General features: G+C 39.0%; 1 protein-coding gene across 1 annotated transcript in view; it reads right to left on the bottom strand.

Moving 5' to 3' along the window:
* Positions 1–24,936, bottom strand: part of DYM (dymeclin) — a 339,132-nt gene that overhangs the window by 305,145 nt on the left and 9,051 nt on the right. The window contains exon 2 of the mRNA XM_028098349.2: positions 10,227–10,417. Within this exon, the coding sequence (XP_027954150.1) occupies positions 10,227–10,366 (140 nt within the window). The 5' untranslated portion in view covers positions 10,367–10,417. The remainder of the gene's footprint in view (positions 1–10,226; positions 10,418–24,936) is intronic.

Below are 24,936 nucleotides of genomic sequence, written 5' to 3'. Positions count from 1 at the left end.
TCCAGACTATCATGCAACATAAAAAATCTCTAACATGGCCAAAAGTGCCTACATAATTTGTTTCCTTGCTCACTGTTCTGCCTTTTGCCATTCCTCTAACAAGCAGAAGTTATTCCTGCTGCAGGTCCATATTCATACTTGCTGTTCCCTCTACATGCAATACTCTTTCCCCAGAATTTGCATGGCTCAGTCCCTGATCTTGCTCATGCCTCTGCTTAAATACTGCTTCCCTGCAGACCCTCTATCTAAAGAAATCTAAAGAAATCTCCTGCTTCTATTTGCTCCCATTCTGGTCACTCTCCATGACCCTGCTCTGCTTTATTTTTCTTCACTGTACTTGGTATTTTCAGAAACGATTTTATAGATTTATTTCTTTACTTATTGCCATCTCCTCCACTAAAATACAAGCTGCAAGAGGGCAGGAACTTCATTCCTCAAGTTCACTGAAACATTTCCAGCTCTTAAAAACTGCCTGGCAAATAGAGGGCATTCAATAACTACTTTGGTAAATAAAATTTTAAAATTCACATTTACTGGAAAGGAAATGTGTCATACAGAATACACTAATTTTTAAGTTGCATAACAATAATACAGTATAATCCCATATTTTCAGGAGAAAAAAAGATATAAATACACATAACTACCTGTAGGTACGTGCATTATAAAAAGTATGGAAGAATATATACTAAATATCAACAGTGACTTTCTTTATGTGATGAGAATACATGACTATTTTCCCTTTTGTTTTCTTATTTTCTAACCTCCCTACAATGAAAGATTTGTGTGATTTGAAAAAAGAAAAAAAGAGATGATTTTACCAGACAAGCAACTGCTAAAAACTCACTCCCCTTACAGAGTTAGAAATATGCATAAAGACTTGGCTACAATGAAGTTCATCAGAATTTTACATATAATCACAAAAAAACAAACAACCAACATGTCCAACATTAGTTAAATAAATCGCTGACATGATCCGTAAGATGGAATATTGTACAGCCGTTTAAAACCTATATTGTAAGAAAACACAGACATGAGGAAAATGTAAGTTAAAGAAAGAATATGTAGAATATGATACATTTTTTTTAAGATGTTATTTATTTGAGAGTGAGCAAGAGAGAGAGCAAGAGCACAAGCAGGGGGAGGGGCAGAGGGAGAGGGCAAGCAGACCCCCCACTGAGCAGGGAGCCCGAAGCAGGCTCAATCCCAGGACCCCAGGATCACCACCAGAGCAGAAGGCAGACACTTAACCAACTGAGCCACCCAGGTGCCCACGATGCAAACATTTTTAAAGGAGAGAATTGATGGCATATACACCAAAATGTTAATAATGGTTACTTGTTTTTTCTTTTCTTTTTCTTTTCTTAAGTAGGCTCCATGCTCAGGGAGAGCCCAACTCAGGCTTGAACTCAGGACCCTGAGATCAAGACCTGAGCTGGGATCAAGAGTTGGACGCTCAACCGACTGAACCACCCAGGCGCCCCAATAACGGTTACTTCTGATTGCTATTATTTTTACCTTTTTTGCCTCCTTTGTGCTTTGCTGCAAAGGTACCAAAAGCAAACACGCATTACTTAAGCATTCAAAAACATGAGCATAGGCAACCCCGTTGACTGTGCCAAAAGCCGCCTTCTTGCCTTGTTTGAGCGCCATCTAGTGCTCAGTACACATGATACCATTTTCGCAATGCAGTCAAGGTTTCTTACACACTGAACATTATGTAACCATAGAAACAAATATCACTATCCTCCGTGTCTGACCTGATTTCTAAAACAACTGAACAGCTGATTCAAAAGAGTCATAGGATTTCCGATCTTTAGGATAAAGCAGTTATCAGAAAAATCGGTTAGATTTCTCTTCTTCATCCCTCAAATATTTTAGACTAACTCTCAAGACAGACAGACTCCTTGAAGAAGCAGAAACTCAAGCCACTATACCTGCATTATGGTGTTTTATCCTCCCCCAAAATCTAGACGGTAGGTATTATTTCCATTTTACAGAAGCATCAACAGGCCCAGTGGGATTAAACAGCTTGCCTAGATTCACAAAGCTGGTAAGTAGTGGGGCTGAGGTGCCAGACAAAGTTGGTCTGGCTCCAAAATCTGTGCTCCCCCTACCATGTTTCACTGTCTCCATTTTTCACAGGTCACCAAAAAAATCAATGCACCTCTTGGGAAAATGATTCTCATTCTCAATCAGTATACAAGCATGTGGGCCTCTAAAAAACAAAACCAATACACAGGCCAAAAACAGAATTATAAATACAGAGAACCGGTGGTTGCCAGAAGGGAGGGAGGTGGAGGCATGGATGAAATAAGTGAAGGGGATTAAGAGGTTTAAACTTCCAGTTATAAAATAAGTAAGTCTTGGGCGCCTGGGTGGCTCAGTTGGTTAAGCGACTGCCTTCGGCTCAGGTCATGATCCTGGAGTCCCGGGATCGAGTCCCGCATCGGGCTCCCTGCTCGGCAGGGAGCCTGCTTCTCCCTCTGACCCTCTTCCCTCTTGTGCTCTCTGTCTCTCATTCTCTCCTTCTCAAATAAATAAATAAAATCTTTAAAAAAAAATAAATAAAATAAAATAAGTAAGTCTTGGGATGAAAAGTACAGCAGAGAATATAATCGAGAATACTGTTAATGACGTTTGGTGACAGATGGTGACTATACATTGTGGAGAGCACTGCGCAATGCATAGAATTATTGAATCACTATGTTATACATCTAAAACTAATATAACATTGTATGTCAACTACACTTCAATAAAAATTAAGTATACAAGCTGTCACTATATTGCTGAGTATTGCTCTCAAATCTAGAACTGTAAGCTCATTAAGCACTTATGTTCAAATCAATTATCAAATTAAAACAAAAGAACGTTTAAAACACATTGTGCTGTCTACTCTTCTGTTGGCCATGTCAGTTCCATGAGGACAGCTGTCTCACATTTGGTTCTCCTGCCCTACTTTCTCCTTTCCTGCTCCTTCCAATCTATCATTCAGCCGACCCAAAAAGAAATCTCCCTAAAATAATACTTTCACTAAATCCATGCAACAAGAACCTACAATTCTAATTCTCAGCTTTCTAATACGTGTGGCCAAAAATAAGCACCCTTCTCCAGGTCACCAGACCTGGACAGCTCCATCACTTTACCCTGCAACACCATGAATCATGTTGGGAAGTGTTTTCAGTGATCCGTAAAATCCATTCCCAACCTATTACACTTGTTTCTCATACCCTGCCAACACAAACTAGAAGAATTAATGGAAGTCATTTGGTCATACTTTGCTCACAGCACAAGAATCAGTTTTGTTGTGTTTTTTTTTTTTTTTTTTTTTTGAGTAGGCACCACACCCAGCATGGAGCCCAACTCAGGGCTTGAACTCACAACCCTGAGATCAAGACCTGAGCCAAGATCAAGACCTGAGCCAAGGTCAAGAGTCAGATGCTTAACCGACTGAACCACCCAGGTGACCTCACAAGAATCACTCCTAACCATGTATACATGGCTATGCACTGTGGCATTTATTTGTAATGTAATAACAAAACACTGGAAGAAATCCAAATGGTTAAACTATATGGCTATATTAATTTTGGTATATTCAGGGATGATATGCTATGCCATCAAAAAGAATGAGGAAGCTAATATACAGAAGGCTCTTCAAAATACAATCAACAGAAAAAGCACAAAGTGCAAAAGTATATATAATATATATTATTGTCTAAAACAAGGGGATGTATGTGCATGTGTTTGTAAATGCATGTGCTATGGACTGAATGTTTGTGTCCCCCCCATACTGCATATGTTGAAATCCTAACCCTCAAAGGTAACAGTATTAGTAGGTGGGCCTTTGGGGGTGATTAAGTCATAAGGATGAAACCCTCATGCATAGGATTAGTACCATTATTAGAAAGGCCCCCAGACAGCTTGCTCACCCCTTCCACCATATGAGGAACAGAGAAGGTACTTCGCTGTGCAACAGGAGGAAGGCCCTCACCCAATCACGTTGGTACCACAAACTCAGACTTCTGGTCTCCAGAACTGTAAACAATAAACTCCATTTGTTTGTAAGTTACCGGGTTGGTGGTATTTTATTATAGTGGCCTAAACAGACTAAGACAACATGAAACGTCCCTTGAAAGTACATTTAAGAAGACTGGTAACATTGTTTGCCTCTGGGGAAGAGAACTAGACATATGGGAGGACAGAGGAAGAGAGACTTCCCACTTTTTAACTTCTGTGTCTTTTGAATTTTGGACCACAAGAATGTATTATCAGGGCGCCTGGGTGGCTCAGTCAGTCAAGCATCTGACTCTTGATTTCGGCTCAGGTTGTGCTCTTGGGTCGTGAGATCGACCCCTATGCAGGGCTCCATGCTCAGTGGGGAGTTTGCTTGAGATTCTCTCCCTCACATGCACTTGTTCTCTGTCTCTCTCAAATAAATCTTTAAAAAATAAAGAACGGGGTCACCTGGGTGGCTTAGTCGGTTAAGTGCCTGCCTTTGGATCAGGTCATGATCCCAGGGTCCTGGGATCGAGCCCCACATCTATTTCTCCCTCTCCCTCTGCCTGCTGCACCCCCTGCTTGTACTCTCTCTCTTTCTGTCAAATAAATAAAATCTTTAAAAAATAAAAAATAAAGAATGTATTATCTTTCCAGACAAAAATAAATTATAATTTTTAAAATTCCATCTACAGACACCATGGCTCTTGCATTTCATCACACCATCTGCCAATGCCAGAGAGGGCTCTAACCACAGGACAGGCCCCTGTGATCATCATTTCCCTCTGGCAAGCTAGTGTCCCACTGGTCCACACCCACACACAGAACTGTGTCCTGCCTCAATGCCTCTGTCCATGCTCTTTTCAGAGGCATCTGAATTCTCTCTTTCCTGCTCTCTCCCTTTCTAAATCATTCACCTCCTTTGGGGCTCTGTTCACATTCCAAACCTCCAAAATACCGACTATGTCATCCTGACTATCCTACACGGTATCCATGTACCTTCTGACGCTGTTTGTTTAGAAAATGACAACTGATCCTATAACTGAATTATTAAAAAAAAAAAAAAAACAAACACTGAAGAAGTAATACAGTGGACCCTGAACAATGCAGCGGCTAGGAGCACCAACCCTTACAAAGTAGAAAATCCACGTGTAACTTCAGACCCAAAACCTAACCTCTAATAGCCTACTGTTGACCAGAAGCCTTACCGATAACATTCAGTATATTAACATATATTTTGTATATATGTATTATATGCTGTATTCTTACAATAAGTTTAGCTGGAGAAAAGACTATGCCATTAAGAAAATCATAAAGAAAATACATTTATAGTACTGTATGGTGAAAAATGTGAAAAAAATCCATGTTTAAGTGGACCTGCAGAGTCCAAATCTGTGTTGTTCAAGGGTCAACTTTAATTTCTGCTGAAGGACAGAGTGATGACCACAGGTGATGCAGTTAGAATATCTAATAAAATGAAAGCCTGATCCTGGCCTTTCTACTGAAAATCTTTCAGTGGTTCCCGATACTAGGACAAAATCAAAACTGCTTAATATTTTCTACAAGGCCCCTCAAATTGGCCAAATCCCTGCTGCTCACCTCTTCAGTTTTGCACACCTGCCACGTCCTTCCTCACCACTGGGCCTTCCCTCGGCCGCCCCGTGACTGCGGCCAGTCCCCTCCTGCTCCCGCCCCCTTCCCTCTGGCCCAGGGCTCTGAGCATCACTCCTGCTTTGGATGCCTCCAAAAGGAGTACTGGTCGAGGGACACAGGGGTAGGGAAGAGGCTTTCATTAAATATCCTTTGGTACCTCCTGGGATTTAAACCAGAAGTGAAATAAATAAACATACGCCACTTCCTTCTGGAAATCTGTGACTTGCCCTGTCCCATTCTAACTCAGACACTGAGCTGCTGCTGAGTTCATGCTTCCCAGTACTTCTTCTGTAACAGCCTTTATCATACTCCACTGTACTCATCTATTGGTTTACAGATAGACTATAAGTCCTTTGAGGGCAAGGGACATTACCCAGTTCCTCATTATATCCTGAGAAGCAAATGAGTAAATAATAGCTTATAAACAGTGAAAGGTCATCTGGTCCAGTCATTCTCAGTGACAGGCATGACATATATTATAAATGTGTTCACACACACCATACACTCACGTGCGGATACTCAGATGCCCACGAACCAAAAAAATAATAAGCAGTTTTGTTTCTTGTTTTTGCTATTATTCAGTAATTTAGAAAGGTATAAAATCAGCCATGCAAGTAATTTAAAAATATTTTATCAAGAAAAATAAACAGCATGTTACTTAAACTTCACTCTTAATCTTGATTTCATCTCAGACTTTTGCTTCACAAGTAATTTGAATAAGGTGATAAGTTAAAAACTACTGAAGAACCTAAATAGGATTTTGCAATCATGCCTGGAAACTCTAACAAAATCTGATTACTCTAGTGCCAAAAATAAGTTACAGTAAGGAAGGATTAGATTAGTCCTTAAGGCCTTACAGTTTCTAAAAAATTGGCAGACACCAATTTTTGGCTGCAAAAATGGACTGTACTTGAAAACAGCACATATGGGTCCAAGGAATTCCAGGAGTGAGCAATCTCAAAAACGTCCAGATTCAGAATCTTCCCTACAGAGATTCATCTCAGTCCTGAGTAATTCACAAAGTAGGTAATCCCGTCCCTGCCTCTGTCAATGAGGTGGTACCTGCTAGCTCAGAGTCAAGTCCTACAGGTCACACGTCAAACACCAGCACTGAGGGGGTGGGTGTCTCAAACAAAGCTACAGAGGTGCACCACTGCAAGTGAAGCCCCTGGGGCTATTCCCCCCACATCCACGATGTGCAGTGTATTAACTTTCAGCTTTTCACACTTCCTGCGATTCCCGTATACTTTTCTGTATAAACTAGGGTGGATTAAGAAAAAGGAATGACATCCAAAAGAACACATGAGAGCAGCAAAGGATCTTCGAGAAAGAGCAATAATTAGCAAAGTGAACTAGAGGTAAACTCCAGAGGGTTAAGAAATAGACAGAAATGACTAACATCTTATTCACTGTTTCTTAAGCAGTCCATCCTGCCCCCAGTACTCCAAAGTGCCAGTTCGGCAGAAGTCAAGTCCATGGGCACACAACACAGCCTTCTTCTTCTCCAAAAGTACTTGGCTATTTAGGTTCTTTTCTTTGCCATTTAACTTTTAGAATCAACTTATCAAAATCTCTCCACCTCACCCCTCCCCACCCCCGAAAAAAGCTGTTGGGATTTTAACTGGAATTGCCCTCTCTATAGGTCAATTGGGGAAGAACTGACTTTTTTATGATAGTCTTCTAAATCTTCTCCATTTAGTTAAGTCTTCTTTAATGTCTTTCAGAAGACATGGAAGTACACTGTACTGTAGTTTACGTAAATGAAAAGAGGATTTGTTTTGACAACAAATGATGAAGTCTCCATATGCCCTTTTTTCTCTAAGTATTATTTCAACAGGCGCAATGGTACTCAGTGACAACTCCTCAAGGATTAAGGAAGTGGTTTCAAAATCTGCTGATGCTGCAGCTGTCTCCAGTTTGACCTCTCCTGCCCCTCCACAGCATCTTTAAATTTCCAAGGGTCTCAGAAGCAGTGATAAGTACCCGCACTTCATATAATTTGCAACTAATCCGTGCTATCACATGAACTGCAAACTAAGTGAAACTTCTGAGGCCCAATCCAACTGTATCCAGAAGTTAGAAATTAAATTTTATTGCCAAAATATATAAATAGTTCACAAAAAGGAAATGCCAATAATCCTTAACCCTCAAACGCATAAAAATAACCTTGATCACTAAACAAAGGCAAACTGAAACCATAAGGACCACAACACACATACATACATAATTTTTTTTTTTTTAATTCACCATAAAAAGACAAAGAGACAGTCCTTCCAAGCCTGGGATTGAGGGAGAGGGGAAATACTTGTCACCATTATACTATTTTCATTACTGAAAATTGATAAAGGAAAAGAATTAAGTGTTTACCCCTTATTTAATAATATAGTAAAAACTGTTATTTTCTATAACCTAAATGATGAAGGAAAGCTCTGCTTTACAGAAAAATTCCAGTTAATAAATGTAGAAGAAATGACCAAATTAGAAATACCACCATTTTGTAATTACTTATGAAACAGGTGATTCAGACCAAAATCATCAACATACTCAAACCTCTGAGCAAATTTAGCATAACTAAAACCACACATTTTCTGTATCCTGATGTTATACAGTATGAAGTATATAAAATCACTTACATAATACCCTTACCAAAACTGTTTAACTTTTATCAAGGCTTTAAATCTGACTTCTAGTCTACAGAAAACACAAAAAATAAAGGAAAACACATTATGAGATATGAGAAGCAATCAGGTAAATCAACAAGGTAGAACATTCTACAGAAAAACAGACTCAATTTATTCAAAAAATTAACAGCATAGGGAAAAAATTGTGGCAGGGGCTGGAGAGTGAATACTTCTATTCTAAAGACATTTAAGAAATATAACTACCAAATGCAACGTATCCACCTTATTCAGTTCCTAATGTTAGCAACCCTTGTAAGACAACAGGGGGAAAGTCAATATGGACTGGGTAGGAGGAATTATTGTTAATTTTGTTAGGTCTGATAAGGGCATTATGGTCACAGAAGAAAACATCCTTATTTTACTTTAAAATACTTAAGAAACAAAAGTAGATAAAGCAAATATGGAAACAATCCAAATGGTATTAATTATGAATGGATAAACAATATATGGTATATTCATACAATGAGCTACCACTCAAATAAAAAGGAATGAAGCATTGATACATGCCACAACATAACATATTCACAGATTTCGGGGACTAAAACATCTTTAGGGGGCCACTATTCCACCTGTCACACTAAACCTGTTAGAGAAAAAAAAAAACAAATTTGGGACACCTGGGTGGCTCATTTGGTTAAGCATCTGCCTACAGCTCAGGTCATGATCCCAGGGTCCTGGGATCGAGTCCTGCATCGGGCTCCTTGCTCAGTGGGGAGCCTGCTTCTCCCTCTGCTTGCCACTCCCCCTGCTTGTATGCTCTCTCTCTCTCTGACAAGTAAATAAATAAAATCTTTAAAAAATAATAAATTAAAAATTAAAAAAATAAAAATTTTACACTGTAGATACTGAATATATGGGAATTCAATATTCTAGTCACTCTACATTATTATAAAAACTGATAGACACACAAAGTTAAAAATGAGATAATGGTTTTCATGTATCAAACTGGCATAGGTCAAAGAGTCTAAAAATGCATTAAACTGACAAAAATGTGGGAAATAGACCTTCCCATACTCTGCTATATGAGTATAAATTGGTGTGACTTCCATGGAACAGTTTAGCAGTATCTACAAAAATTATAAACACATAAAAAAAAATAAACACAGAACACTCTAACCCAGCAATTTTACTTTGGGGAATTTATACTAGAGATGTATTTGCACACATGGGAAATGATGTGTACAGATTATTTGTTGTAACAAAAGCCTAAAAACAACATCCACAAACAGAAAACTGATTAAGTATATTCTGCAGATACTCTGCAAGCATTTAAAAGAATAAGACAGTTGCATATAAGCAAATATATACACACATACATACACATACACACAAGATACATTTTACTTAACTGTGGGGGGGCGGGGAAGCAAGGACAGCAGCAGAAAAAGAAAAAAGTAAGCGTAGGACGCTAGCAGCACTTGTGTTCAAATAATTTTTTTTTAAATATTTATGTATTCATTAGAGACAGAGGGAGAGAGAGAGAGGGAGAGAGAGAGAGAAAGAAGCAGAGGGAGAAGCAGGTTCCCAAGGAGCAGGGAGCCCGATGCGGGACTTGATCCCAGGACCCTGGGATGACGACCCAAGCCGAAGGCAGACGCTTAACCATCTGAGCCACCCAGGTTCAAATAATTTTCTAAAACTACATGGATACATGCTTATGTAACCTCGTACTACTCTAGAAAATGCAAAAGAAACTGCTATGAGGAGTCATGTCTGGGGAAGGGAGGCGGCTGGAAGAAAGGAAAGAGGAAACTATATTTCCTACTCACATACCTACTGGCACATGTATGAGGATGGATTGATGGACAGAATATTAAAAACATTTTTTTTTAAATCAGCATACCACTCAAGTTCATGTGGCCTTCTACATGAATTTTCAATCTCCAAGTAACCTTTTACCTGCTGGTTGGTGCAGGGAAAGAAAACGAGAGAAGCTGATTCCAGAACGGGTCGTTCTCAGAGACAGATTCTGTGCCCGATAACTTTTTTAAGTACTCATTTTTAGGAAGATCACCGATTCTGCTGCTGTTCGATCCCATCTTTAATCTGGTAGATAACTTGCCCTTAAGCCTTCATTTCCACAAGACAACCTATAAAGAATGAAAAGAAATTTCAAACTTGTTCACAATTAGTCATGATATTTTTCCTATCTTTGACATAAATGTGTAAAAAAAAAAACTGTAAACTTACTTAAGGAAATCACACTTCTCTTTATTCTTAAATATATTAGACACCAGATACAGAGTTACAAAGGAGAGAAATGGGGCTAAAATCTGTCTTAGCCAAAGCACACACAAAAATCCAAGTGTATGCTTATAGATCTTCAAATGAGCATACCTCTGCCTAAGAATAAATTTCAAAGCAAATTCCTAACAATGACAACTAATTACAAATTGTCTGAAAATGAGGCTCCTTTACAACAAACAATGGTGATAAATAGAGACTGGATGTCTTGAATGTGCTCAGAAGAAGAGCAAGCAGTGGAAGTGATGACCACAGGCTACCTATGCTCAGGGGAGAAGGAGGCTTGACCTGAATGAGAACGGCCTCCCTGCTCCAAAGCAGTCACTTCGTGTCCTTCTTGTTCTGCCGTCATGCACACCACCATTTATGGGCATGCCTCTTCTCCTAAACCATGAGGCATTTGGTTTTTGGGGGTTTTGTTTTTTGGTTTTTTTGGCGAGGGAGGGAGAGACGGACGGAGGGAGAGGAAGAATCGGAAGCAGGCTCCACACCCAGCACGGAGCCCAGCATCAATCTAATGACGCTGAGATCGTGACCCGAGACAAAATCAAGAGCTAGACGCTTAACCAACTCAGCCACCTGGGCCCCTCTTATTCATCTTTCTATCCCCAATGTCTAGATATTTAGGCATTCCCTAAATAATATGTTGAAGGAAAGGGTAGGTGAATAAATGATTAGCATCTTCAATATTTGTTGTGGTTGGCCACTAAGGGGAAAACTAATAGTTTAGTTAAAATATGAATCACTATCTTCATCAAATCACACTTAACCTAGTTCCAGATCATGTTCTATCTCAATTAGTTCAAGAAAAATCTCTCACTGACAATAAAAAAATGGTGGTGAGATGAGTAATAAATTACACTATGTTAAAAATTACCACTGCAATGAAAGCAAATGGTATCCAAAGGAAGCTCAGGTTGAATGAGAACTTATATTAGTAGTGACTTACTTTCTTATGTCTGTCCCTCCTTAGTCCAGAGACATTGAAGCCAACATCAGAATTTGGAAGTATGCCTTCCATGTTCTCTTTGGAACTTTGGGACTGGCTTAGGCTAAATTATCTAAAGACATGAGGCTCCCCCAATGCACATGGACAGCTGGTCTTCTGAATAGGAGGGTGAAATACTGATCTGGCTTCTTGTCACCTGCCCCTGAACTCAAGACCACTACTACTTTCCTCTTCCCTACTCAGGGGACAGGGACCCAAAACCAGCTGGTTCCAACTAATCCTCCATATTAAGCCATAAGTCTTGATTTCGGTTTAATTTCTTAAATAAGGAATTAAGTCTAATTAGGAAATATTATAAAAATATTCTGCAATACATAAATGCCTTACTTATTATAACTTATTTCAAAGCTAGTTTATACATTTTAAGCCATTTAGAATTAAGTTTTTTAATATAATCTTATAATGGGGTACATTACACTAATGAAAGTGAATTAACAAGAGCTACAATTACCAACATGGACATACCTCAAAAATACATATTAAAAAAAGTGCTACACAATAATAGACATGGTATGATTTCATTTATATGATTTTTACAACATGTAAACAATATTATGGATATATTCATAGCTACTATAAGTACTAAAATATACATAGGAAAAATACATAGCAAATTCAGAAGAATGATTTTACATAGTGTTATCAGGAAAGGATCAGAGGAGCTTTAGCAGTATCAATAAATACTTTCTCAAACAGGAAAGGGGAAAGAAATAGAAGGAAGGGATGAAGCACATGTGGAAAATATATAGATTTGCTGAAAACTGACACCTGGCTGGCTCAGGTGGAAGAGCACGTGACTCCTGATCTCAGGGTTGTGAGTTTGAGCCCCATGTTGGGTGTAGAGATTACTAAAAAAAAAAAGTAATAAAAATTTTTTAAAAATGAAATGAAAATGGACAGTATATACATGGGTTTTGGCCTATTACCACTCTATTCCTGCCATTCATATATAAATATATATATATATACACACATTCATATATACAAATTTTTTTATTTTTTTTTAAAGAATGGTTTCTCAATCTCAGCAACAATACTGGAAGCTAGAGAACAGGGAGGCAATGCCTTTAAAATATTAATAAAAAATAATTTTAACTAGATTTCTATAGCTAGCCAAGCTACCAGTTAAGTATGAAGGTACAATAAAGGCAGTATTTTAGACTTGCCACAGCTAAAAAAAACCTCCCATGGATCCATTCTCTGGAAGCTACTGGAAGATGTATCCTTTCAATATGAAGGAATAAAACAAGAAAAATGAAGACAAGGAATTCAAGAAGCAAAGGATGCAACACAAGACAGGGAAGACACATGCTCTAGATTGGGACAGGAGTCTAGACGGCCCCATGACCTCCATGGGAAGCAAACCAGAGAGCAACAGGTCACCTGATGTGTCTGACCTTATTCTGTGGAGGGTTACAATATCGTAAGAGAATCTGGCAGGAATGAATGATAGCTACATAGAAAATAAACAATTTTTTGGTAACTATGTACTTTGGAAAAAAATTGTTCAAGAAAGGTCATGTATTCATAATATATGACTCAACTCAACAGTTACTAATATTTAGGTAATCATCAGAATAGAAACAGTAAATAAAGATTTAACCAAAAATTGTGAGGTAACTACATTGGGAAGATGCTAAAAAAAGAAGTGGGAGTAGATTTAAGAGTGTGAAATCCTCATCTTCCGTAACAGGCAGGAAGTCAACAGAAATAGCTAAAAATTACTAAATCAGCAAATAACAGTAAAAGCCTATTAGTTATAAATAAGGAGGCAAATAATGAGAAACAACAGCTAAGAGATCTGAGTGTGGCCTATTCTGGGGAAAAGGATTCTGGAGTGGGAAGGGTGGTCATGCAGTCTTTTCATTTTATGTCCGTCACATTTTCTAATTTTTTAACTATATATATTACTTTGATTTTAAAAATTAAATATTTTTAAGCTCCTTCACCTACTCAAATTTAAATGTTTAACAGATATGGAAAACACAAAGTTACCATCATAACTAAATTCATAGTGACAAAAATGGAAATTATTCTTTACAGAGGCAAATAACTAGCAAACTTTAAAAAATCTATTTATCTGATATAGTGCAATGTTAGTATTAGAGTTATCTCCCAAAATCAAAACTTCAAATTTCCACCATTTATGTGTTTACCGATAAGCAATAGTCATAGCTTGTCCAGAAAAGAGGAATTAAATTAAAACCCACTGTAATGACAAACAGAGATCAATAAAACAAAACAGAAAATCCAGAAACAAACCCAGTAGAGTACAACCAGCTGATTTTTGTCGACAATGCAAAAGCAATTCAATGGAGGAAGGACGGTTTCCTTCAACAAATGGTGCTGGAACAACTGGACATCTATAGGCCAAAAAACAAAACAAAACAAAAACCTGTATCTTAAAAGTTAACTCAAAATAATCATCGATCTAAGTGTAAAACATAGAACTCTAAAACCCTTTTCAGAAGACAACATAGGAGAAAATCTTTGTGACTGGGGTTAGGAGGTACTTAGGCATTACACAAGAGCACAGATCATAAAAAAGTTGGTAAGTTAAACTTTACCAAAATTGAAAACGTTTGGTCGGTGAAAGACCCTGTTAAGAGGATGAAAAGAAAAGCCATATGCTTAGAGAAAATATTTGTAAGTCACATAGCCAACAAAGAACTTGCATCCAGAACATATAAGGAACTCTCTAAAGTCAACAATAAGAAAACAATCCAATTAGAAATTACACAAAAGATTTTAACACATCACCAAAGAAGACATGCAAATGACAAACACCTCATTCCATCATTATTAGCCATTCAGGGAACCACAAATTAAGACCATGATGACGTACTGCTACACATCTGCTGGAATGGCTGAAATAAAAAAAAAAAATGACAGTACCAAATGCTGCCAAGGATGTACTGAAAGTAGCTCACATATTGCTAGTGGGAATGGAAAATGGAACAGCCCCCTCTGGAAAATGGTTCAACAGTATCTTATAAAATTAAACAAAGGGGTGCCTGAGTGGCTCAGTTGGTTGTCTGCCTTCAGCTCAGGTCATGATCCTGGGGTCTTGGGATCCAGCCCCATGTAGGGCTCCCTGCAGAGGGAGCTTCTCCCTCTCCTCCCCACCCACCCCCGCTTGTGCTCTCTCTCTCTCGCTATCTCTAATAAATAAAATCTTTTTTTAAATTAAACATATACATACTATTCAACCCAGCAACTGTATTCCTGGACTGATTCCAGAAAAATGAAAACTTAGGTTCACACAAAAAACTATATTCAAATATTCTTTCAACACATGAATGAATAATCCATACAATGGAATAAAAGAAGGAACTATTTGATAGACCCAATAACTTGAATAGATCTCGAAGGCACTGTGAGTGAGAAAAGCCCATCCCAAAAGGTCACATACTCAAAATAACAGCAACCCCGTGTTTGATTATTATAGTTTATATGTAAGTGAATGAATAGGGATGATAAAAGGGACAGAAGGGAGGAATCAGGAATATGTACTTTGTAATTATAAGGTACTTCTACTACCTGTGAAGTGGTAGAGTGTTATTTGAAAGTGGACTTGGATTAGCTGTAAATATATATTGCAAACACACCTCTAAAAAGTTTTAAAAAGTATAAGTGACATGCTAAGAAAGGAGAGAAAATGGATTTATTTAAGTGCTCCATTAGAACCACAAAAGGCAGAAAGAGAAGACAAAAACAGGAACAAAAATCAGGGCAATGAATAGAAAACAATAACAAATATTGGTAGACATTAATCCAACTTTATCATGTATCATTTGAACATCCATGGTCTAAATACACCAATTAAAAGAGACTGTCAAAGTGGATCAAAAAACAAGACCCAACTATATGCTGTCTACAAGAAACCCACTTTAAATATAAAAGACACATAGAGATTAAAAGAGATGGAGAAAGATATACCATCTAACACTCATCAAAAGAAAGCAGGAGAAGCTTTTAATATTAGACACAGCCGACTTCAGAGCAAGGAAACTCAGCAGGGATAAAAAATGGCATTCCATACTGATAAAGGAGTCAACTGTTTCAAGAAGACGTTATCCTTAATGTGCACCACCTAACATAACAGCGTCAAATGTGTGAGGCAAACACTAATGAACTGCAAGAAGGGAGAGATGAATGCACTATACTATAGCGGAAGACCTGAGCACTCCTCTCTCAGAAATGGTCTGTAAGGACCTAGCTGATCTCAACACCATTATCAACCAAAACTGGATCTGTCATCTATAGACTATTCTGTCCAACAACAGAGGAATACACAGCTCACGTTGAATATTTCCCAAAGCAGGCCACATTCTGGGCCATAAAACACATCCTAACTAATTTAAAAGAAACCATAAAATGCTTTGAGTGCTCCAAACCAATAAGCTAGAGAATAAAGAAACAATTTAGATGATTGCATGAGGAAATATTCTGAGGAACGCAGAATACAGGACATTGTAAAGAACCACCTGGGTTCACCAAGAAGTCAATACCACAGTAACTAAAAGTGTGTGCATGGGGTGGGGAGCTTTTCTAAACTGAAGGAGACTAAAGGGATATTGTAACAACCAAATGTATATGTGACTCTTCAATGAACCCAGGTTTGGAAGAAGGAAAAAAAAATTATAAAAGACAATCTTGAGGCGAACCTGGGGGGCTCAGTCGGTTAAGCGTGTTTGCCTTCAGCTGGGGTCATGATCCAGGGGTCCTGGGATCGAGCCCCGCATCAGGCTCCCTGCTCAGCGGGAGCCTGCTTCTCCCTCTGCCTGACCACTCCCCCTGCTTGCGTGCTCTCTCTCAAATAAAAAAAATTTTTAAATTAAAAAAAAAAAAAGACAATCTTGCGACCAAACTTGATACGGACTGAATAAAAGATATTAAATGGACGTAAGTGAGATAATGATAGCGTAATTGAGTAGGAAAATGACCTAATTCTTGGGAGATGTGTGCTTAAATATTTAGGGGTAAAGCGTCATCATATCTGCAACTTCCTTTCAAATGGTTCAGAACAAAATAGAGACAAAGCAAACCTGGCAAACTATTAACAATTGCTAATAGTTTACGGATGGAGGGATTAGGTGCTTATTATACTGTTCAACTTTTCTGTATGTTTGAAACTTATTAAAAATGAGTTTTGGTAGGGGTGCCTGGGTGGCTCAGTGGGTAAAGCATCTCGCTTCAGCTCAGGTCATGATCTCAGGGTCCTGGGATCGAGTCCCGCATCAGGCTCCCTGTTTCTCCCTCTCCTTCTGCCACTCCCCCAATTGTGCGTGCTCTCTCTCTCTCTCAAATAAAATCTTTCAAAAAAAATGAGTTTTGGCAAACAGAAAGGTTACACACTATGACTCCATTTATGTAACGCTCAAGATGACAAAACTCACGGTGAAGCACAGATCGGTGGCTGCCAGGCAGGGCACGGAGGGCTGGGGGGCAAAAGGTGACCATAAAAGGGCAGCCTGAAGAAGTTCATTTGTGGGAATGGAAAAATTTGGTGTCTTGACTATGGTGGTGGTGGTGGCTGCATGAATCTGTACACAGGATGAAATTTCACAGAGCTATACACACACAAGGGAAAAAGAATACATGTAAAAACTGGAAAAATCCAAGTACGGTCGGCAGTCTGTTATGTTCCTGATGTAGATAATGTCCAATCACATGAACACTGGGGCAAGACAGGTGAAAGGTACATGGGATTTCTCTGTATTATTGCTGCAACTTATCTGTCTATAATCATGGCAAAATAAAAAGTTTTTAAAAATCAGCTTAAAAAAGTCCAACCCCAAAGTCTGATCTACGTGTGCAAGAAAGGTGCCAACAAGTCATACTAACAGGTACTTTCTGTCACGACCACTAAGTTTATTTTTATATATTAAGTTACCTCACCACCTATAATATCACATGATGAGATATTAGGATCTCACATTTAGTTTACTCAGTGTCTTGGAACGCTCTTTTACTTAGACTACTTTCCCCAAATAAGATCATTCAAGTCTTATTCAAAACCAAATTTTTTCAATAAAAGCACGAGAAATCATGTGTTTGGGTCTTTTAGGGATTCCCCATTAACTTCAGAACTCGGGAATACACAGATGTTTGTCCTCAGCCACCTACGCAAAGGCACCGCTGTTTCCTTTTGCTCAAAACTTTCCAATTCTTTTGTCTAATAATCCCTGACACTCCTGAAAATGCCTCAATGAAATATTTTTTACAAAAAAGACCTCCACAATTTGTTTATAGTCTTCTATTTATCTTGGAACTCTTGCTAATTACCAGTTAGCATTGCGGGCCTAACAGTAGTTTCGGGAATAAACACCCAAATGTGTCACAGGATCAAAATGCGGTAGTTTAGAAAATACTGGTTTACTGGCATGTACAACTTATGAGTTCCTCTGGCTCTGCTGTGGGCTCAATTTCCCTTCTCTAGGCTTCATTACCATTAAAAGGATAAAAATGGCACCAGATAAAAAGAAAATAAGAATCGGAACAATCTGTGTTCTCAATTCAATAGACCAGTATTTTATTTTATTTATTTTACTTGTGGTACCTTAAAAGCAATCAATTAAAAACAATTTACTTTGTGAGTTTAATTAGGTATATGAATGCTGAATTTTCAAAAGAACAAAATTCCATCCCACCTCTCCTAGATAAGTAAGGCAACAATGAGAAACATTATTATCATGGTCTACCAATGAAAATTTAAGTCAGACTTTATTTTTTATTTGTACTTTATTTTTTGAATAAGTAATGCACATGGTGCGAACTACAAAGAGTTCACAGGGTGTGTAGTAAAAAGTTTCCCATCTCATCTCTTAACCACCCTAGTTTCTCAACTTAGAAAAAAAATATTACCAGTTTCTTGGGTATCATTCCAAATATTCTGTGTATATACAAACACATATTTTCCCCTTTTTACACAGACCACAACGCACTGTTCATGCCTCTTTGCTTTTTCTAGTTACTAAATATTAGAAATCACTACATAACTGTATATAAAGCACTCATTTTTACAACTCTGTAACATTCCAGTTTTTAATTTAATAAATCCTATATTGATGTGCATTTAAGTAGTTTATGGTCTTTTGCAATTATAAATCATTCTCCAATAGGTATCTGGCATGTGAGATATTTCACACGTGTGTGACACTACAGGTAGGATAAATCCAGAGAAAGAGAACTGCTGGTCAAAGATTATGTGCATTTCCAATTTTGGTAGATACCGCTGAACAGTAGCAGAATATGCCACCTCAAAATATGCCACTTTGGCGTTTTGATGATTTTGAGCTATAGGCATTTGAAAAACACCAAATGCAGGGTGAGGCTTTCCCTGAACTCCCTTTAAGTGCCTAAAGACAGCTCCTCCAAAAGGAACTTCATTATCATAAATCCCCTCCCTGGGAGTTTCACCAACTAGGTGACTCATCACAGGAAGAAAGACTAGAAGTGGACACCACACCCAGACACACAAACTATCGCACTTCCCATCTGTTCTTCTAAGGGTTCATTCCTCTTTCCTAAAAACCATTTACTCACCAGTAAGAGGTCTACATCTCCCCTCCCCTATCCCCATTAAGATGGTGTTTAAGTCTGAATTCTATGCCACCTCCCTGGGTATCTCCTATGTGTAGATGAGGTACACATTAATAAACTTGTTTTCTTCTATTAATCTGTCTTCTATTACAAGGGTCTCAGCTAAGAACTCAGAAAGGTGGAGGGGGATTATTTTTCCTCCCCTACACCACCTAGCTGCTCTCTTTAGAAGCTGCCAGCCCTCAAACTTTCTGGTCCCTGCCAGCTGATGAGACAAAATAGTTTTTCAGCACAGTTTTAGTTTGCATTTCTTTCACCATGAAAGAGGTCATTACCTGTTCTTATCCTTTGCCTATTTTCTATTAATTTATAGAAAATAAATTTGATTTTCAAAGCTGCTAGGATAGACCTCAAAGTTTTAAAATAAGTTCAATCCAGGACCACTATGAAACACTTCTAAAACAACAATATGAATAAAGCCTAGAAGCTTATCAGGAAAGAACGAACAGAATATTAACAAGCAAAACCAAGAAAGCCAACTGAGCACAAGGTGCAAGGTTTCCCCTGCTGCTTTTCCTCACCAAACCCTAGAAATAATGCAAAAAAATTCTGTTTGTCAGTAATTCCACAACCATGCTCAGAATCACAGGAGACCAGAAGTTGTGAGGAATCCCCATAAACTGGAAAACAGCTGGAGATGGACTGAGAAGGCAAATGGCATTCCAAGGCAGGCACAAGAGCCGTCAGTCAAGGGCAGCAAGAGTATAAACAGCAACTCCAGCCCACAAGCAGAAGGCCAGAAAAACAGCCAGAGCCCAGGGGCAAGTGACAGGTATGAGCAGGACACCCTGCCCCATCACCATGCTGAGCCCTCACCCCCCTAGGGAGCAACAACGTACTATCTACTGAGAACAGTGAAGGCAGTGCCTAAGGCAGCTGGAACGGCCAGAAAGGAAAAGCTCAGCCAAGCAAGACAACTAAGCCACTGAGGCACTGTCGTCAGAACCCTACCCTCAGAGAAAGTAAAGAAGAAAACTGAGGCCCAATGGCATCTTCTCTGCAATGATTCATGCCAAGGATTCCAAACACACACACACACACACACACACACACACACACACACACACTAGCGCGCACACACACTCCACCTGAACACAATTTACTTGGAACTCCCAAGACCCTTATCAATGAAACCCAGAATAAAACGGAACTTGAAAAACCCAGCATCCAATCACCTCACCTCCTAACAGCCCTGCTGCTTTTCCCTCTGGCTGTGCATCAGACTTCCTTGGCTTTCAGCTCTTCTTTCTCTCAATATGTAACTGAGCCCGTCTCCTGGTTTCACTAGTGGCTTCCATGATAGGACTTTCAAATCTCTCCTAGTTCCAACCTTCCACCAGAATGCCAGTTCTGTCTATATTCCTAAAATACTTAAGACTGTTTTTAACTCAAGGAAAAGATATAAATATATAATTATATATAAAATCAGTAATTTTGTGGATAAACAATGCTCCTTACATAAGTCTAGACTAGAAAGAAGTGTGCCATCGCTGATGCTTTCAGTAATAAACCTTTCAAAGGATCTATCTTTAATGCAGTGTAGTCAAGAACTCGATCTTGACACATAAAAAAACTTGATCTTGATACCATCCTCCTTCCCAAAACCACTTTCCCCTCTCAACTTCCCACTATCCCCCTAAAGCTCCCACTATGTAAGAACTACCCTGAAACTTTCTGTAGTATATATGTCCTGCCTCCTGAGGTAGATTACTCCTGTGAGACATAAATCAGGCTTTATTAAAGTTCCTTCCCTCTCCCTAATTAACTTCCAGCACACTGCTAAAAAAACAAAAACAAAAAACAAAAAGCAACTTGTTGAAACAGCCAAGGTCCCACAGTTAATAAATACATGAAAACATCTTCAGTATAAATTAGGAATAAAATATGTTAATTAAAACAATAAGGTATCATTTTTACCCATTAGCAAAGGTTAAAAGAAAACTGTGATAGCGTGAGGGCAATAAAGAAACAGGCACCCCATGAATGTATAGATATTTGACAGTTATCTATCAAAATTTTAATTGTGAATACTCTTTGTGCCAGGATTTCATTTTTAGAAATTTATCTCACAGGTAAACTCATACCAGCTGACAAGTTCTATGCATACAGATGTCAATCAGCTCATTGTTTGGAACAGCAAAGACATACAATAACCCAGATGACAGTCATGACTGCAGCATGGGATGAGCACAGAAAGGACTACTGCGTAGCCGTGGAAAAGAATTGAGGCAGACCTTAGGTGTTGGTGTGTAAAGAAAAGATATCCAAGTAAAAACAAATAAAAAAGAGCTCATACAGTAAGACCCCACTCGTTTAAATAAACATGTTCATTCCTACATGTGCCCAAGTCATTTCTTAAAGGGGACATAAACAATGGTCCAAGACTGATTACCTCTGAAGAATGGGACTAGAAATCTGGAGGGAAGGGACTTTTCACTTTAAGTCCTTTTGTACTGCCTGATTTTTTTTAAACTATAAACACATTATAATTTAAAGTAAAAAAAAAAAGCTAAATAAATGCATTGTTCTCTGGACCTGCCTTCCTTCAGGAGGGACCTGAACATGCTTCTAGCTGGTGCTTTCACCCCGATGTGAGACCTATCCCGGGACTAACACTTCATCCTGACTTCTCAGTCAAAACCCAAGCATAAATGTTTACTAACTAGACTTTTTAATCTGATATCTTGCTGTTATCATAAATTCAAAAATAGAATTTAACATTTGCCCCCCAAAGGAGCAACCCTTCAGAAGTCACAATTTCTATCAATGTTATCAGCAGTCTTGACTCAAGTGATCTCACATAAGCTAACACTTGTTCCTCAGACACCTGTCACACATTTGCTCTAAATGCTGGGTGTTATGATGGGTACTGAAAATGCAAAAATGAATAAAACCAGGTCCCTGCCATTAATGAACTCAGAGCCAAACAGGCCCAAAAATGATTATAACGTGGGGTATTACCACAGAGTTCTTCATATGTGAGAAGCTCTGGAAAGACACAGGCACATCTGAGGCAGAGGAAACAGCCCGTGCAATGGTGCTTCTTCTTAGCCAATTTACTTCTACGTTCTATATGCCGGGAACTAGTCTAAGTTCTATACAACTGTCGATTTATTTAGTCCTCATTAACAACTCTTAGAGGTGAACACAATTTTCTCATTTTAGAGATGAGGAAACTAAGGCACAGACGGGTTAAATAATTTGCCCGACGTCCCAGAGATAACAAGCAACAAAGCCAGGATTTGTACCCAGCCAATCTAATTCCCTAACGTGCCCATATAGCTCATTCACCCATTCCAATCCAGTTCCTGGTCTTTCCCTTTACTAGAGAGACTCTCCAATGACATTAAGTCCTGTGGGGGGACGAAAAGTACAGCAATACAATCAATAACATTTTAAAAACTTTGCATGGCGAACAGATGACTACAGTGAGCATTTCATAACATATATAACCATCAAATTACTATGCTGTACACCTGAAACTCATGTATTGTATGTTAACTATACTTCAATAAAAAACTAAAATGAAAAAAAGTCCTGTGGGTCCTTCGACAGCATCCACAGTTTCAGCTTTTAAATCCACCTCTTCCTTTATATTCCCGGGGCCACCAGGAGAGGCCAGGTTCCTGTAAGCCCGTATGACCTAGTGCAACAGTATCCGGATGTCTTTGCCTTCCACCTCTTCGCCTGGATTCACGCTACACACTCCACTACTGCATTAATCCTTAAAAGGAACTTCTGTCCAATGCTGCGATTAAGATCAAAGGTTCTAGGGTGAAACAGACCCTAATAAGTCTGTGTAGAGTGAGGATGAATCTCTGTTTCATGACCTAAAAACACCACTGTATAGTAGGAAAAACAGTACTTAAAACTCGTAAGATTTTCTGAGGATGAAGCAGGATGAGGAAGCATGCAAAGCACTCAGGAAGGGACCTGGCAGAGTATGCCTAGCCGAATAAAAGGTCAAATCTAATAGATCTTTAATGTTAGTAAAAGTATCACTTCCATCACTTCACTCACCAGCTCAAAAACATTCAATGATTCCTCATCACCTGAAAAACAGAGTATAGTATTGACATTTAAGCGTTCCAGTCTGAAAGCTCACTTTCCAACTTTATTTCCAACTATGCTCCAAACCAGTGGTTCCCAAACTTAAAACATACATAAAAACACCTGAGGAGTACGTGGTTAAAAAGGCAAATGCCTGAGGCACCTGGGTGGCTCAGTCAATTGAGCCTCTGACTCTTGATTTCAACTCAGGGCATGATCTGAGGGTCATGGGATCAAGCCCAGAGTCAGGCTCTGTGCTCAGCAGGGAGTCAGCTTGAGATTCTCTCTCTCCCTCTCTCTCTGCCCCTCCCCACCCCGAGCTCTCATACTCTCGCATGCGTGCTCTCTCTCAAATAAATAAACCTTAAAAAAAAAAAAAGCAAATGCCTGGGCCCCAAAGATTCAGAATGTTGGGTTAGGGCCCAGGCATCTCCATTTTCTAAAAAGCATTCATACTGATTTGGATACAAGTAGTCTGTAACCTCAGTTTGCAAGTAAGTGTCATAACAAAGTAGAGGCAAGCAGTCTTAACATCTAGCATGCCCATCCACACCTCTGTTCCGCCATTCGTGCCTGCCTCCCACTACCACATCTGATCCACAGCCCCTTTGACCCTATTCACTAAGCACTGGAGCTCTCTCTTTCCTCTGTAATCCTAAAGCATTCTATCCTCACCACTCATTTGGACGTGAGCGATCCTTCCGGTAATACCTGGTTTGTTGTCTGATTCTCATACTGCTCTTTAACTTTTCATGTCAATTATTTCCCCAAGTCAATTTTACCGTCATGAACAAAAGCAGTACTCTGAATAGGAATTAGTATGCTCAATATTTTATATTTAATTGATGAAATATTTGATACATACATAAAATTAAATCTCTTCTTTTATGTGCGCTGACTTGCTATCTCCTGATTCAATGTGCCTTAAATGGAAAGTAAACATTAGTGAATCTGAAAAATACATAACCAATTCTGTCCTAACACCCTCAAACTATGCAAATGACACACTAGTGTACTTTGTTCCAACTCAGGCTGACAATCTATTAATCATAACCTATATTCCAGAATCGCCGGCTTCCTGAGAAAGGAAAAAAATACGCATGCCCCTCATTTGTACTCGATACTTTAAGGCGAAACCCCACAGTTGAAACAGGAGACTAGAGAAATAGTGGGCAATGGTCACTGGCCAAAGGATATGTTAAACACACAGGTGCCATTAGTCCAGCAAGTAACGGAACATTCTCTAAAAGGTTACTATGTTCCAAGTGCTATATTGAGTACCCTGGGGTATTCCACTTCAGTGAAATGGAAGTAATGAGAATAAAAAGATTAAGCTCTCAAAGATCAGAAGAGGTATGGAAGATGGAAAGGTGACAGAGGGTAGGAACTGACCCAGCAGACCTGAGGGAGCCCCAGTGTAAGTGTCTGCTAAAGGGGACCTGAACAAGAAGCAAGTCAATCCACCCCCATGGAACCCCAGGAAGGCCAAAGAGCTGGGGAAAAGCACCATGAAGACAGGAGCAAGGTGGGGGGCTAAATAAAGTGGGCCCCCGCCAACCCCGCACCCCATGGGAGACCGTGTGTGTGCTCTCTGGAGAAATATGACTGGAGACACTGGACTCCAAAGCCCAGGATGGAAGGGTAATGAGAAGGAGGGTGAAAACAGGAGAATCAAGTTCAAGTGTGCATGCTGCAGGCACA

This window comes from Eumetopias jubatus, unplaced genomic scaffold (assembly GCF_037043125.1).
Source record: "Eumetopias jubatus isolate StellerSeaLion01/CBP00866 unplaced genomic scaffold, mEumJub1_p1.0 scaffold_16, whole genome shotgun sequence".
NCBI classification, from domain to species: Eukaryota; Metazoa; Chordata; class Mammalia; order Carnivora; family Otariidae; genus Eumetopias; species Eumetopias jubatus.
Note: the sequence above shows the minus strand (reverse complement) of the source record. Positions and strands in the feature narration are given on the sequence as shown.